Source organism: Psammomys obesus, unplaced genomic scaffold (genome assembly GCF_907164565.1).
Source record: "Psammomys obesus unplaced genomic scaffold, mPsaObe1.curated_primary_1811, whole genome shotgun sequence".
Classification (NCBI taxonomy): Eukaryota; Metazoa; Chordata; class Mammalia; order Rodentia; family Muridae; genus Psammomys; species Psammomys obesus.
Window position 1 is genome coordinate 7,348,983 of NW_026596256.1, and position 16,293 is coordinate 7,365,275.

At 42.6% G+C, this 16,293-nt stretch overlaps 1 protein-coding gene across 1 annotated transcript in view; it reads right to left on the reverse strand.

Annotated features, from left to right (window-relative positions):
* Wwtr1 (WW domain containing transcription regulator 1) overlaps nt 1–16,293 on the reverse strand; it is a 124,971-nt gene that overhangs the window by 13,076 nt on the left and 95,602 nt on the right. Inside the window, exon 4 of the mRNA XM_055596884.1 lies at nt 9,244–9,446. Coding sequence (XP_055452859.1) covers nt 9,244–9,446 — 203 coding nt within the window. The remainder of the gene's footprint in view (nt 1–9,243; nt 9,447–16,293) is intronic.

Here is a 16,293-nt window from a genome sequence, read left to right on the forward strand (position 1 = left end):
CCACAAATGCCACTTACCAGAGGCATCCCTCCCCGCCACCATCTAAAAGAGCACCCCCGCCCCGTCACTGGTCACTGTCCGTCCTTCAACCTGCAGCCGTCCATTTGCTTCACAGCAAGCACCTTGTGTTTTACCCTCCCCAACAGAATGTGAGTTCCATGAGGGAAGGAAACTTATTCACTATGCTCATGCCTACATTCCCACTACCTGTGACCGTGCTAATTCTGTAGTAGATACTCAGAAATTACATTCTGAGTAAGTAAATGAAAAAACCATATCTATTCAAATAGAAATACTTCAAATTATGCTAGTAATAAGCAAATAAGAACTTAAAAGAAAATTCACATGTTCAACCACAAATGAGTACACACCCTGTTTAGCTAATGACTCAGCTGACTCCTTCCCTGTCCCTAACACAAGATGGACAGTCGGGGTGGCCAGTAGCAGAAACAGTCACACCAAATACTTGGATTTGAATTTTGACCCCGCTGTCTCCCGGTGAGTTATTTCACAATTTTGTCATTTGCCAATTCACAGTGGAGATAATAAAAATCACGCGTTCGAGGAGCTGCTGTTATGACAAAGGTGCTCAGAGCAGAGCTGCCACCAGAAGTCCTGCACAGATATCTAATTATCACCTCACCTCCTGTTCTGCTAGGATCAGATGGAAGGGGAGGAGGTCCTCCACTATCAGTGGACTGGGGGAAGGGGCATGGGTGGAAATGAGGAAGGGCGGGATTAGGAGGGGACCCTCGTGGGGCTACAGCTGGGATACAAAGTGAATATATAACAAATAAAAATTATATTTAAAAAAAATAAATACATTAGCGGTAGAGTACTTGCCTAGCAAGCACAAGACCCTGAGTTCCATTCCCAGTACTGAAAGAAAATAAATGAATAAACAGGTAACTTTAAAAGTTTCACTGTTGTGTGGAACTGACCTACTTTGACACCTAAGAGTTTCTTCCTAGTCAACATTCACCTTGGAAAGATTTAATCAAAACCTGAAATTCATCACAAATCTAAGAAAACATTTTTTTAAAGGAGGGAAACATTTAGAGACTAATTGCCTAAAATTAGTTTTAACTGTACAGTGGTGAGAATATATTTTATAGTATAATAGTACTACATTCAGAAACTTTACAAATTCTACCTGCCTGGTTTTCTGTTGTGTTTTGTCTTGTCTTGTTTTGTTTTTGTCAAGTTGACTCATGTTAAAGTTATCTGGACAGAGGAATCTCAACTGAGAAAAATGCCTCCACCAGACAGCTTGTAGCAAGTCTGTAGGGCGTTTTCTTGGCTAATAATTGATGTGGAAGGGCCCAGCTCACTGGGGGCGGGCAGTATACCCCTACACAGGTGGTCTTAGGTTGTGTGCAGAAAGTAGGCTCAGTAAACACACTCTTCCAGGGCCTTTGCTTCAGTTCCTGACTATAGGTTCCTTCCCTGACTTCTCTCAGTGATGCACTAATACATGGAAGTACAAATACACCCTGCCCTTCCCAAGTTACTTTTGGTCAAAGTGTTTTATCATAGCAATTGAAACCCAAGTAAGATATTACCATTTCGAAAAGTAAAAATTCCCTATATCTGCTCACAAATTTGATGGTGGGGAAGGCTAAAGATAAAGGACCAATCTCAACAGTATTACAGTCTAGATCAGTGTGATTTTTGACTGTCACCTAACATTTGCAGCCATTAACAAGCAAACATCCAATTTTACCTAGACCAAGAAAAGTGCTCAGAACTAATTATCAGCTTTTCTAGTCTTGGCAGTTCACAAACTGAAGTCAGCTGGGAAGAGGAAATTGCCCATATAAGATTGGCCTTCGGGCATGCCTGTAGGGCACTTTCTTGATTGATGACAGATGTGGGAGAGCCGTCCCTGGGTACATGGTCCTGGGTTATAGATGAAAGCAAGCGGGTGGGAGAATGTTCATCCAAGGTTTCTGCTTCAGTACCTGCCTCTGGGTTCCTGCCTAGAGCTCCTGCCTCGGCTTCTCTAAGTGATGGACTGTAGCTGGTAAGACACTCTTTCCTCCTTCAAGTTGCTTTTGGTCAGTGTTTATCATAGCAACAGAAAAGCCAACTAGCACAGTTGGACAGCAGTGAGAACTGAGGGCAATATTGTAACCCAGATTAGTTTTCTTGCCCACTTCCATTCTGGTTGAACAGGCCTATTCACAGGGCCCCATCAGTCGTATTATTTCTCTTTCACCCTTCCTGGCCTCTACAACAGGCCTCTGGTTTCTCCACAACTCAGTACTTCAGGTCTCTCTTCCTCCAGACACATCCTACCCAGCTTTAGCAGTTAGGTTATTCAGCCACATTCCAGATGATTTCCCAAACCATCGCAGACACAGAGGGTCTCAACATCCTCCCCCCGACACACCTGGCTTCAAACAGCTAAATGAATGTGCCTAGCTAGTACTCAAAAGTACAAATACTGGGCTTAATAGAGCTCCACTTATTATTTTCAGATTTCACCTAATGTTATCACTACCCATTCAGCTTTAAATGTGATTGAGACTGTCAATTTGACAGGATTTAGATTACCCTACATGCCTTTGGATACACTTGTGAAGAATTAATTACCTGTGATTAAATTAGCCTGTGGGCTGTGAGAACAAGCTAGGTTAAGGGAGGTGGAAAGATGTACCCTAAATATGGGCAGTGCCCACTCATGGGCTGGGATCCTGGACCACATAAAAATGAGAAAGCTAGCTGCACTCCATTCATCTCTCTCCCCTTCTTGACTAGAGACCACCTTCTGCTGCCATGCCTTCCACATGATGAGGAGCTGAACTGTGTCACCTGGAACCATGGCCCAAAATACACCTGTCCTTCCCTATCACACACCAGATAAGATTCTCGGCAACAACGATTACTGAGAAATGCCCCATCTTCCCAGAAGATTCTAGAAGGGTGGACAGACTATCATAAAGAACCTACAACGAAAACGGTCAGGCTTTATGCTGTTCATCTAACCCCTATGTCACTCTTCCCCAGTCTCACATCCATCTCAAGTAACAGCCGTCATTACTTCTGTAAGTATTCCAACTGACTTTCCTGCAATGCCATCAACCTCTGTGTGCCAGACTTTGGGCAGGTTCCATCAATACTTCAACCAGGACAACAGCGTCTAGGAAGAGCCAGGACATAACAAAACTCAAAGGCCTCACAATGGCTCTCAAACTACTAATGAACTAAAAAATTCCTCCAGTCCAAGATTTCGGGCTAACAGGGTGAAGAACTTTCTAGTTGTAATCAGTTCAATTAAGGTACTGGCTGCATCTCAGTTCTGTGAGCTATTGGCCAACTGAATTCTCAAGAAGTATTTAAGGACTGAATATGTCCTGAGCTTGGCATAACAAAAAGCAGCAATGCAACGCAGGGAAAGTGACTTTAAAATCGGAAACGTTTAGGGTTCAAACCCTAGTTCAATTACAATGTAGCTGTGAGATTTTGAACTAAGTTCTCTTTTTAAAATGTTTCAAATTGAGATTCATTTTCATGTATATGGGTGTTCCGCCTGTATGTATATATGTCTACCAAGTGCGTGGAGTGCCCAAGAAGTCCAAAAGAGGACATGGGATGCCCCTGGAACTAGAGTTCTAGCTGGTTGAAATCTCATTGTGGGTGCTGGGATTCAAACTCAGTTTTTTATTGTTGTTGGGTTTTTTTTGTTTGTTTGTTTTATTTTTTTTAGAAAGCAGTCAGTGCTCTTAACCATCTCTTCAGCCAATTGGACTAAACTTTTGACAATTCAATAAAATGCTTTACAAAAAGCTATCTTGAAGGACATGTTACAAAAATCAAAAAGCATAGTGAGGAACTCAATAGAAGGAGTCATGGCTGGCACTGAAAGGTTTGAGGGATAGAAGTATCAGCCTAGACTATGCAATTCGCTAGCTACAGGGGAAGCCTGAACATTGGACCCAATTAATTTAAATCTACAGGTGAGGAAACTGAGGAACAGAGAAAGTGACTTTCCCAGAGCCTTATAGTTAACATCAGGTGAAGCCAGTATTTAAATCCAGGCAGTCTGACTTCTGAGTCTATTCTGGTAATTTCCACAGACAGAGCAGGAGGGAGAAGGAACTGAAGGCTGAAGTTGGCAAACCTCAAACTTGAACCCTTTCACCCACTACTACTGGCCATGAGACTTGGCCAAGTTACTTCATTTCTCTGATCCTGTTTTCCCAGCTATAAAATGGAAATACCAACCCCATGACCTCACTCAGCCTGTTTAGAAGAAAATTTAATGAACCAGACTATTCACAGTACAGCACAGTTTTTCCTCCCCGAGTTGTGAGGAAGATGGAATTGGAAGTGTTTTATGATCCTTTTCAATGTATACGGGTGGAGCTAGTGTCCTGGGAATTCACACCACATTTTAGCAGAGTTTTAAGTTCAGATGTTAAAGGCCAGTTTCAGCAAGTTCTGAACAGCTGCCAGGGCAATCCTGCTCCAGCCCTCCCCCTCCCCAGCAGCTTTCATTTCTCTTCACATACAAGTGGGAATGGAAAGCCTTTTTAAAGCAGGGGCTTTGGAAACTTTGTGAGTTTGTGGCAGTCTGTTAGTTCCCTTATACAACAACAACAAAAATCATTTGCAGATTTAAAAGACACCATCCTAGGACTGTCAGGGGTGTGTGGGGGTGTATGTGTGGAAGGGATAATGAAAGGCATGGGATGATTTGTGAGTTAAGATGTTCTGGAAGCTTCCCCTCCTGATGTTCCCCAATGGCCTGCAGTTCTCCTGTGGAATAAATCAACAGAAGAGGCAAGAAAGTAAACAGCAGTGGAAAGCATCTCTTGGCTCCATGTGTTCTTGGCTCTGGGGGCACCTCCCACCAGCCAGCTCCTGCCCTCACTGGAATGTACTTCAAAGGGAATTGAATGGTAATAACCTCTTCTGAGGGTGCTCAGCTTGACTTAAGTGTGTAGCCAGGGATTCTACAGAAATGGAAGACTGGATTGTTTTAATTATAAAGGGTGGGGTGAGCAGAAACAAATGAAAAGGGGAAAAAAATGAAAACAATATTTTAAAATCCTGCCATTAAAAGTTATTTTAGTGCAAAGATGCAGCTCAACTCTCGGTTAAACCATGGAGTCTTCCGAGGCAGATGGCTAGGGGCGCGGGGGGTGGGGGGGTTCTGATGTGACTTTCTTTCATACCCTGTGCCAAGAGATTCTAGAAATTCACTGTCGCATTTCCTGGAGTGTCTCTTTAAAGCACCTCATCCCACGTGCTCAGCTGCCAGACTGTCTATAAAAGTGCAGATTCAAAACTCTGCGACTTTGGAGAAAACATTTGTTGGGTCTATAATTATTACCCAAAGCCTGTTATCTCCTAGAATCACATAAAGGAAGACATAATTTCGATATTCTTTTTACTTGAACAGAAAGGTGAAGTGGATTTTTGAAATGGAATACTTTCACAGGCCTCTTGTGATCTAATTTTCCTCAGAGCAACATGGGTATCCATTTTAAAGCAATGTCTGATTTGTCTTCAAAAGGACCTTTTATTGTGTACGTATTTATTTAAAGGAACAAGTAAACACTGTACTTATGACATACAACCGGTTGGTTCAAAATGGTGGGAGGAGCCCTTCTAAAAAGATTTGACTTGGTATTCTTTTTCTTTTCTCCCCATTTCCCTACCCTTACCCAGACCACTATGTAGCCCTGGCTGGGCCTGAAACTTGCTGTGTCGATCAGGCTGGCCTGTGATTGGCAGTAGTCTTATCTTCCTGAGTGCTGACAAAAATGACCGGCACACACCAACACCCATTGTAGTGGACCACAACAGATGCCCTCAACTCCTAGACAAATTCAACACTTGCTAGAAGCTGAAATGGAAGCTCCAGGGCCAGAGTCTGTTCCCGGCCCACCATGTGTGATAAGAACATTTGTTGAGCATATAAATAAATGAATGAATGTAAGTAGCCATTTCACTACAGATGATTTAGGTATACGGTAAATGCTGGATGACAGGACCTCATCAAGAGCCTGGTCAACCCTGAAACCTAACTCCACAGTGTGCTTTTCGAAAAGTTAGACCCCATGTTTCAAAGGCTCTGAAACAGCCACTATTTACTCTACATGCTTTGCTAGGCATGTTTTTAAGTTTTCTGAAAAGTTCTTAAGAATCTTAAGACAGAAAACAGCCCTCAAGGCCTTCCCTGAGACCAGTACTGCTCTTCAGTTCTGTGCCCCTCTTCATGGAACCATGGGGTCTGAAATGGCTGTGACGCTAGCTAGTCAACTGGCTTCCCCTACAGTGGCTATCAAGCTTGTCAGAAATCTGTAAGAATTCTGTGCCTGCCCCCCTCCATCTGTGTCCCTGTTGCTCTGGAAACCAAAGGCCAAGCTTAGTCAGCAGTTTTGCTTACAAGCTGTATTCTCCTGGCCCCCAGTTCCAATTAAAGAGAGGATAGAGGAAAAACAGTATGGAATTTGCTTGAAAATAGCAACAGTCTCTCAACAGTGCAGGCCCTGAAAATTCAATGCTGTTGCTTCAGTAAATAATGCTAAATTTAGGGACCACATTTAAGGAAATTTTCCCAGTTGAGAGAGACAGAGACAGACAGAGAGAGAAGAAAATGTGTGTGCGTGTGGTGTGATGTGGGGATGCTCAGACTCGGGCCAAACTTTGGGCACAGCACAGGAAGTCTTATGAAAGAGACTTTAACTGTTTTAACTGTTTCTGGTTGGAGTGGGGATAGGAAAACCACCATTCCATGATTACTGAGTCTATTTAGACATCTTCCCCCCCCCCATACTCCAGTAACAAAATTAAAAAGACATCAAAACCATCCATCTTATCTTCTAACTAGAAACACTCACCACACTCACCACACACACACATACACACACACACACACACACACACACACACACACACACAGTCAAACCTGAGCAAACGCTGCCAGCCTTTCCGCCCTGCTGCACTGTGTGAAGGGCTGTGCACTGTGCTACCCTAAAACGCACCAAGCTCCCCAGCTGCCAGGGAGCAGTACTGAAGGAACTATGTTGGCATTTCTGTAATATGAACCATCAAAACTATCTGTGGCTCAAAGAAACCTACAGCTAGAATAAAGGAAACAATCCCAGGCACTTTTCCCCCACCCCTTTCAAAAAATTCTTTCTGTGGGAAAGAAGGAGACAGGGTAAAATAAAAAAATTATATAAGGAGGAAGAAACAGAAACAAACCATTCCTAGCAGAAGAGTGATTTAAAACACGCACACACATTTAAGAACATTTAAAGACAAAACTGGGAGAATTTATAAATGCTACTATAATACTGTATAATTCACATTATATTTCCAAATAAGAAATTGACTGATTCCATACAGAAATATGCAAAAGTGGAAAACAATAACGATTATTTTCTGCCAAGAAACATGATAGTATATATTTAAAAACAGTAAAACAGTTACCACAATGCAGCCAAGAAAGCAGAAACTTAGATTCTTTGTTTTTGTTTCTGTTTCTTGAAGGATTCTCTGTGTAACAGACTGGGCTGTACTGGACTCACTCTGGACATCAGGCTGGCCTTGAACTCAGAGATCCGCCTGTCTCAGCCACCCGAGTGCCAGGATTGCAGGTGTGTGCCACCACACAGCTTAAAAATTTAGATTCTGAGAGTTCCCTAACGTCTGTCCTCCTGAACTTGACATTCATTTCTCATTTTCAAAGACTACATCTGAGACATATTTGGTGAGCAAGACATTACTATCGACAGAAGATGGTGTATAGATTTTTAAAATAACAGCTGTAACTTGAGAAAGCATTTACCTTTTGAAACCCCCATATTCCTTCCAAGGACACTCTCTGAACAGTTGGAACTATTTGCCTAATAGTGGCAAAAGGACTCGAACTCAGCCAGGTTGTCTTCCTTCCTTCCATTTCCTTTCTTCTTGCCCTCTCTGTCTTTCTTTGTCCCTCTGTGCTAGGAACTGAGTCTAGAACCTTGAACATGCTGACAATGACTCTACTGCTGAGCTACAGCCCCAGCTCTGGGGCCTCAAAATCTCAACTCCGACTCGGCCTTTTGAGTTCTGGATTGAAGGTGTGCATTGCCATTGCTGGCTTTTCTCTTTGGTTTATGAAGTACAGTCCTGAACCCGCAGAAGACACACAGCAATTCCTGTTGCCCAAATACACATAGCATGGGTAACACAGTAAACAGACTGAGGCAGACATCATGGTACATTCCTACCACAGGATTTAGGAGCTGAGGCAGGAGGAGCTCAAGTTTGACACTAGTCTGGGATGCAAAACAAGATAATATTCTGTTTGTTGTTTTGGAGACAATGTCTCATTATACAGCTCTGGCTGTCTGTCCTGGAACTCACTCTGTAAACCAGACTGGCCTTGAACTCACATGGATCCACCTACCTCTGCCTCCCAAGGGCTGGGATTAAAGGTATGTGCGCCACTATGCCCAGGTGTAACGAGACATTCTTAAAACAAAAATGTCTGACTGATACGGTTTTACACATCATTCTGCATTCTTCTAATCCATATCCAAACCAGTTTTCTTTCTCATTCTGCTTTGACTTCATCATTTTTCATGCTCTATAATAGAAAAAGATGGCTGCCTGCAGAGGGCTATTTTTGGGGAATGCCTGTCTACTATCTCCTTTAATGAGGGAAGGGGGTCCAAGTTGACTTTCTAGAACAGCTTCTATCTCTCATCTCTTCCAATATTCTCTCTTGGGGGATTGCTGTTATACGTCCTCGTACTCTTGAGATTGCCATGCTTCGTGTAATCCCAACTGAGCCCAACCTGCAAGCAATCCTCACTGTTAGCGAACATCCTCCTGGACTTTGACCGCCCACCAGCATACTACCGCTAAGTAACCTCAAGCCAGTGACAACAGAGGAACGGCTTACCTCAGCCCCTTCTAAATTCTTGATCCACAAAACTGTGTGGTTAAATTAAATGACTATTTCAAGTCCCTGAGTTTGGGGGATAATAATTTGTTACAAAGTAAATAGCAGATTGAAACATGTTCTTTCTTAATTTCTCCTTTCTCCCCTTGTAAACTCTATCATTGGAAGTCAAGGCAACTGCGTGAATGTGAGCTCCTATGTTTAGCACTGAAGAGATTTCAGGCACAGAGAGTTGGCAGAAGAAACTGGCCTGTGAGCATGAGTCTTTGGCCTCATTCTGAAAGCAAACAGCCGCCCAGGGACACAGAGCTTCTAATGGGTACCATGGAAGACCATACCTGTCTCATGAGCTCTTCTTGACGCATCCGAATCCTCTCCCTCTCCATCTGGATCCTCTGAAGCCGGAGTTTCTGCTGCTGCTGCTGCTGAGTGGTCAGAGCACTGGGCACACTCATGAGCCCCGTGGGTGGGTTCTGAGTTGGGTGACTCTGTGCACTCAGGCTACTGGGCACGACTTGCTGCTGGTGTTGGTGATTCATCACTACAGGAGAGAAGAACAAAATATCAATGGCTGGGGCCTGTGATTACTTATCCTAAAGAGTTCGCCAGAATGCTTTGTGCTTTGGAGTAGAGATCCCCAAATTCCTTTCAAGCTCTTTACTGCTAATCATTACCATTTAACAATTAATTGCCTTAATTCAATTCATGAAGGTACAGGTACCAGCCCCATACTATCTAGTCTTGGCTTTCTGTGCTGTTAAAAAGCTCTTTTTTAAAAAAAGATTTATTTATTTTATGTATATGAGTCTTCTATCTGCATTTACACCTGCCAGAAGAGGAAATCAGTTCACATTATAGATGGTTGTGAGCCATCATGTGATCACCGGGAATTGAACTCATGACCTTTGGAAGAGCAGACAGTGCTCTTAACCACTGAGCTGTTGCACCAGCCCCCTGTTAAAAACTCTTATTTCATGTTTCCTATGCCTAGAATACTGTAATAATTTTATTATACTAATATGTGTGTGTGCACGCTCATATACCAGTGGGCACATACATGCGTAAGACCTAGTTGGTTCTCTACTTCACCATGTGGATCCCAGAGCTGGACTCAGGTTGTTAGGTTTACAGCTAGTACCTTTCCCCATTGAGCCATCTCACAAGCCCCGTCCTAGAATACAGACTACACTTAACATAAAACATAATGGTAAAAATATGTCCCACAAAGTTTGTCACAACTTAGGAAAGATTTTTTTTCTCCAGGACACCCAGGAGCGTGTGAATCTTTCAGACACCCTGCATATCTGTAGCAGCAATACAGAAGGCATGCAATCAACTCTCAATATCCAATGGGTATACAGGAATACCAAAGATGAATGGCTGAACTGAGAGCAACAGGTAAACAAAACAAAACAAAACAAAGCTCAATCATAAAAGGGATCCACTACATACTTTGTTAAAAAAGAGTAACCCTGGGACAGGAAGGGTAGCTCAGATAATAGAAGACTTGCCTAACAGGAAGTCCTGGGTTCCATCTTCAGCATCATAGAAACCTGGAGTGATGGTGCATGCCTATAATCCTAGCGCTCAAGAAACAGGAGACGAGGAAATGCTGGGTAATCATCACCAATACAGGAAGAGGCCAGGCAGGCATGGAGCACGCCTTTAACCCCAGCATTCGGGAGGTAGAGGCACGTGGATCTCTGAGTTTGAGGCCAGCCTAGTCCACAGAGCGAGTTCCAGGGTAGCCAGAGCTACAAAGAGAAACCAAGTCTCAAAAAAAAAAAAAAAAAAGGAAAAGGGGGCAGGGTGGAAAGATGACCCTGGTTAAGAGCCCTGTGGCTGCTCTTCTAGAAGACCCAGGTTCATTCCCAGTACTCATCATGGCAGGTCACAACCCTCCTGGAGATCCAAGACCCTCTTCTGACCTCTGCAGGCACCAGGCATGAATGTAGTACACAGGAATACATGCCAGTAAATACCATACAGTAAATAACATACTTTACTTTACTTTTCTTTTCTTTTTTTTTTTTTTTTTTTTTTTTTTTTGACAGGGCTGTACGGGAACACAGAATCTGTCTGATTCTGCCTCAAACGTACAGAGATACTTTAACTAAAGCCCAAATGTTAAAAGCTTTTCTTTGCACATGTTCTGGGGGTGGAGTCTTGCATATAAAGAATGTGTTGTATTACTACACTCCGGGCCCCCACAGTTGAATATTTTAACTCTCAGTTTGCCATAGCTACGTTGTGGAAGCATGTCGTGTAGCTGAAGTTGCTTGGGTGAATGAGAAAGCAGCCTAGCTTCCATGAATAAAGCATGTGCAGCAGGCAGAGGTGGTGCCACTCCGCTCCTAAGCTAGGGGTGAGGAGCCAATGGAACCACTGGGCATTTCTTACAGCCTTAGCTTGAGAACAGAGAAGAAAAAACAAGAACAACAACAAAAGCCCTTACTCCCAGAGCTTGGTATAGCCAGGCTCTGTTAATGGCTGGAGGAAGAAGAATTTTGCACATATGGTGTCACAAGGAAAATGTTCCCTCATATACAGTTTCACCCAAAACAAAAATCCAGACATCTAGAAGAGCTTGATTAATAAAATCTATTTAAAGTTCAAAGGAAGTGAAGTTGTTAAACAATTATTGCAAAGGACAGACATTTCTGAATTCTCTGGAATAGAGCATGTCTACCTTTCTGACATAACTGCTATAGACACAAAAAAGACACAGAATGTTCCAAACAGCAGAAGCATCCAGATTGGGGATGGGGTGGGGTTAAAAGGACAGGCTGTTAATATTTTTTTTTCTAAATGTCAATTACCCAAAAACTCTTCTTTATGTGTTTGCATACCTACAGGTGCCCAGGGAAGCCAGACGAACCACCTGACAAAGGAGTTGAGATCTGAACTAGGTCCTCTGGAAGAACAACGTGCACACTTGACTACTGTACCACCTCTCCAAGCCAAAAGCTCAAGTTTTTAAAACTCTGACTTAGGCCTGACGAGTTAGTGACTAACATGACGAGGTGTGTGTGGAACTGTCTTCAGCCTCTTAGGAAGAACACCTTTGCAGTGGACAAACACTGGCTGCCCAGGGTTCAATTACAAACAATGTGCCCCTCTGGAATTCAACTCCATGCCACAAGCGGATGCTCGCTTTAGAGTTTATTAACGTCTGTTTTGTTTTAAACTAGTTATTTAAGACTTAGAGGCTGGCTCTCCCCAAACCGTTCATCTTCAGAACATCTACTCTTAGAGGTGTTCACTCTGTCCAGAAGATGTTCCTGGCAAGGGAAGGGGAGCTGTTGTCTTCTTCCACTGACTCGAGATTTGACCAATTAGACTAAACATCCCTGGTTATTAACTGTAGTCTGGAAAAGACTGGGCCTTAGACAATGGTTTTGTTTTCAAAAGAAAACATTCAAGTACAGTGCATTCCTCACGGCATGTGAGGATATGTAGAGTAATATTACTTACAATAGTAAAAGACTAAACATGACCTTTTAGTTAGTTAGTTAGTTGGTTGGTTGGTTGGTTGGTTGGTTGGTTGGTTGGTTGGTTGGTTAGTTAGTTAGTTAATTAGTTAGTGTGCCTCAGTGTTTTGCCTGCATGGATATCTGTGTGAGAATGTCGGATCCCCTAAAGCTGAGTTAAAGACAGTAGTGAGCCATGTGGATGTTGGGAATCAAACCTTCATGCCCTGGAAGGGCAGCCAGCACTCTTAACCCTGAGTCATCTCTACAACTCCCTAAACATGACTGTACTGTCTATCCATTCCACATTATAGTCTGTCCATTCAGGGGCAGTCTACATGGAATAGGAATTCCAGAGGATAAGGGACTCTATCTATTTATGGAAAGGAGAGGATGATATATACACATTTGTCCTAGAATGGGCATGAAGCTGGTGACAGTGGTACTTCTGGGGAGGAGTCTGGGTGTCAAAGATGAAAGACCCTCTTCTCATTCTGCATCTTTTGAGTTGTGCCAATATGCACATACTACTTATGTGGAACACAGTGAAATTTTTAAAATAAAAATTGGAATAACAGGAGCTGGAAAGATGGCTCAGAAGTTAAGAGAAATCGTTGTTCTTGCAGAAGTAGGTTTTCTAACACAGTATGTATAGCAGCTTACAACCCTCCTTCACTCTAGTTCCCGGAAACCCAGTACACTCTTGCAGCCTCCGTGGGCACCAGGCAGACCTGCAGTTCAGACAAACACATGAAGGCCAAGTACTCACACACATAAAATAAAAATAAGTCTCCTTTCAAAAGTTCAAAACAACGAACAAAAGCCATGATCCTCCAAGCATCAAACTCAATATTTTCCTGGTGTGGTGAATTAAAACGACACTAAAATTATTTCAAGCACAACAAATAAGGCTGAGAAAATAAGATCATTAGTGCAACTGCTCTGTATAAAAAGGAGAAAAACAAAACCCAAGAGAAAGCAGCCTAGAATCCAGGCACCTTGACTTAATTCACTATTCAACTTTGTTCCTTCCAATTGACTAATTTCCAAGAGCTATCGGGCTGCCTCAAGACTAGAGCTGGTGACCTTCACTGCTCTCTGAACATCTTTAAAGTCACTGCATTTGGGGACCCGAGGGGAAGACAAGACGGCTACAGCAGAAAGAAGGTCACTGGGAGAAAACAATCAAAACATCTGACATTGCAACGGACAAAATAGTCTTTGGGGTGATATATCAGGACATTTCTGAGAGGAAACAATGGTCCCATTTTTTTTAAAAGAGTACCCCAGTGCAGTATGAGGCCAACCTACCATGAACTGCCTCAGAAAGCCTAAAGACTTTGTGTGTTCAAGACCTTTACCATCCCCAAATAAAGAAATCATCCAAGCACATTATTTCTCTACTGACACAACAATGCATCAAACTCAAGTTGAGACATCTGTTTTTCCTGCTTCCAAGAGAGTAAAATTGTTTTTCATCTGTTCTATTTTGGGGGGAGGAGATAAATTGGTTTTCTTCTCTGTGATCGAAAATTAGTTTTAAAATAATTATGCTTTTAATTGGTACTATTCAACATAAAAGAAATGCCATGCTATGACAGCGTCTTTGACAAAGCGCTGGGGGTAGTAAGGGTTACGGAGGATAGTCATGACCCTCTCTGGTCACTGCTGTCCTGGGGATGATGTGCAATGACACACTCTCCCACCCTTTCCAGCAAACACCCTTGGTCATTCCACAACACCTTAAGAGTGAAAGAAGCTCAAAGTGAACCATGTTCCTGAATTCAGTTCTATCTCTGTGGCGGAAAAAAAGGGCTTTGGTTTTGAATTGCTGCCTTTTGCAGTACCGGGTAACAGACAGCAGGGTGATGGTTCATAGAGAAAGTGTTCTGGCCGCTTCCCAAGTCCAGGAGCTGCAACACACAGGTTGCTAGGCAAGGTGACCAGAATGTTTGACAAATGTCTTTTGGGCCTCAAAGACATCCAGTGGCTTGTTCTTCTGTGTTCTAGGCTTGCTTCCCTCCTTCATGAACAGCTTTGGGTTCTACATACACAGAAAGCCAAGAGAGACCTTCCAGAAAACCAAACCAGATGACAAAAACTAAGGTTAGGCATGATAATAGAAACCCTCCTAGGTAAGCATTCAGCTGTTGCTAGGTAAACCATGCAAAGAAAGATCAGTCCATGTTCCGGTAGCCAGGAGCTACCCATAGCCAACAAGACACACAGACACGGCTTTACACCCTTCCAATCCTCCTCTACAAGTCCTGCTTCAGTGTAGGGAAGAAGCGGGGCATAGCCATGGCTAGCAATGTTTCCTGTCAAATTCTCAGCTTTTCCTCCTCCTCCTCCTCCTCCTCCTCCTCCTTCTCCTCCTCTGACAACAGCCTGGAGTTACAGTTCTGAAGCTGTATTTTCCTCAACATCTCTGAAGCAACGTTCCACGTAAATGAATCGGTGAGGCCTTCCTAACCTCTGAGACTTCCAGTTTCTGGCACCTGTTTCTTTTTGTCACCAAACCCCTCCCCCCATGCTACCAGTAATGCAGAGTTTCATACTGGGAGTCACTGTGGTTCATCAGCTCAATAAAAACACACTACTAACAGTACCTATACTAACCGAAATTTATAACTGGATGAATAACAGAAGCCTGAAAAACATGACCTTTGCCAGGCCACCAAGGTCAATAAAAACAGTGACAAGATAGACAGGTGTGGTGCATGCCTTTAATCCTAGCACTTGAGAGGCAGAGGCAGGTTGAATCTGAGTTCAAGGCCGGCCTAATCTACATAAAGAACATAAAGAAACCCTGTCTAGAAAAACAAAACAGTGACAAGATATGATAATAGTATATAACCTTGATATGACATGGTAAGAACAGTGTTTGTTGGTTTTTTTTTGTTTTTTTTAAATCTCCATGGTCATTTTTCACAAACTATCATGCAAGTCTAACAGTGTAGGGGGAGGGGTCCAGTTCTAATTCAGGGGAATTACATGAAACATCCGAGCAATGCTTCTCAAAACTATTATTGTGATGCAAAACAAGGAGCCAACAAAATGGTCACAGCCACGCAGGACTTCAGACATGGTAGGTGAAGGTACTATCTGTATGCTATACAGAGATGTGGAACAGAAAAAGACATCAGATAAAAGCTAATGAAATCTGAAAGAAGTATTTAAGTTTTTGTTGTTGTTGTTGTCGTTGTTGTTTACTTATTTCTTTGGTCTTTTTGAGACAGGATCTAGCTATGTACCCCTGGCTATCCTGAAACTTGGTATGTATACCAGGGCTGGTCTCCAATTCTAGTAATCCTACAACCTTGGCCTCCCAAGAGAGTGAGTTGATTTTAATTAGCAATAATGAGTCAATACTTGTTTATTAGTTATTATAAACGTAGCATATGAATGTGAGATTTAACAGCAGATGAAACTGAGCATGGAGATATACAGAAATATTTTAATAAAAGTACAATTTCTAATTAGGGAGTATAGTTAACAAAGAGACACACAGAGAGAGAGATACATGGACACAGACACAAGGGCAAAGTGGGGTGTGCTCTGTAATGTATTCCATAAAAGTAAATGGATAGAGAGGTGTTGTTTTCAGGTGTGTTATGCTGTCAATCAGGATCGTGGAATGTTAGAGTAGACTAGAAGAATCTATTTTACTGCTGGATTTCTCAGTCTTGAATGTACTAATGTCCCCTTCCCATTTCTGAGGGAGATAAAATTAGAAACATGTCCACCTTGCAGGACTCTCTCTCCTGAGTAGGGTAATTAAGAAATGCTGGTCAACTTCAGTTTAGTAGATGTGTACAAAGATACATACGAAAACCATAAAAGAACAAAGCTAAAAGAAAAAACATACATCACACACACACACACACACACACACACACACACACACACACACACACA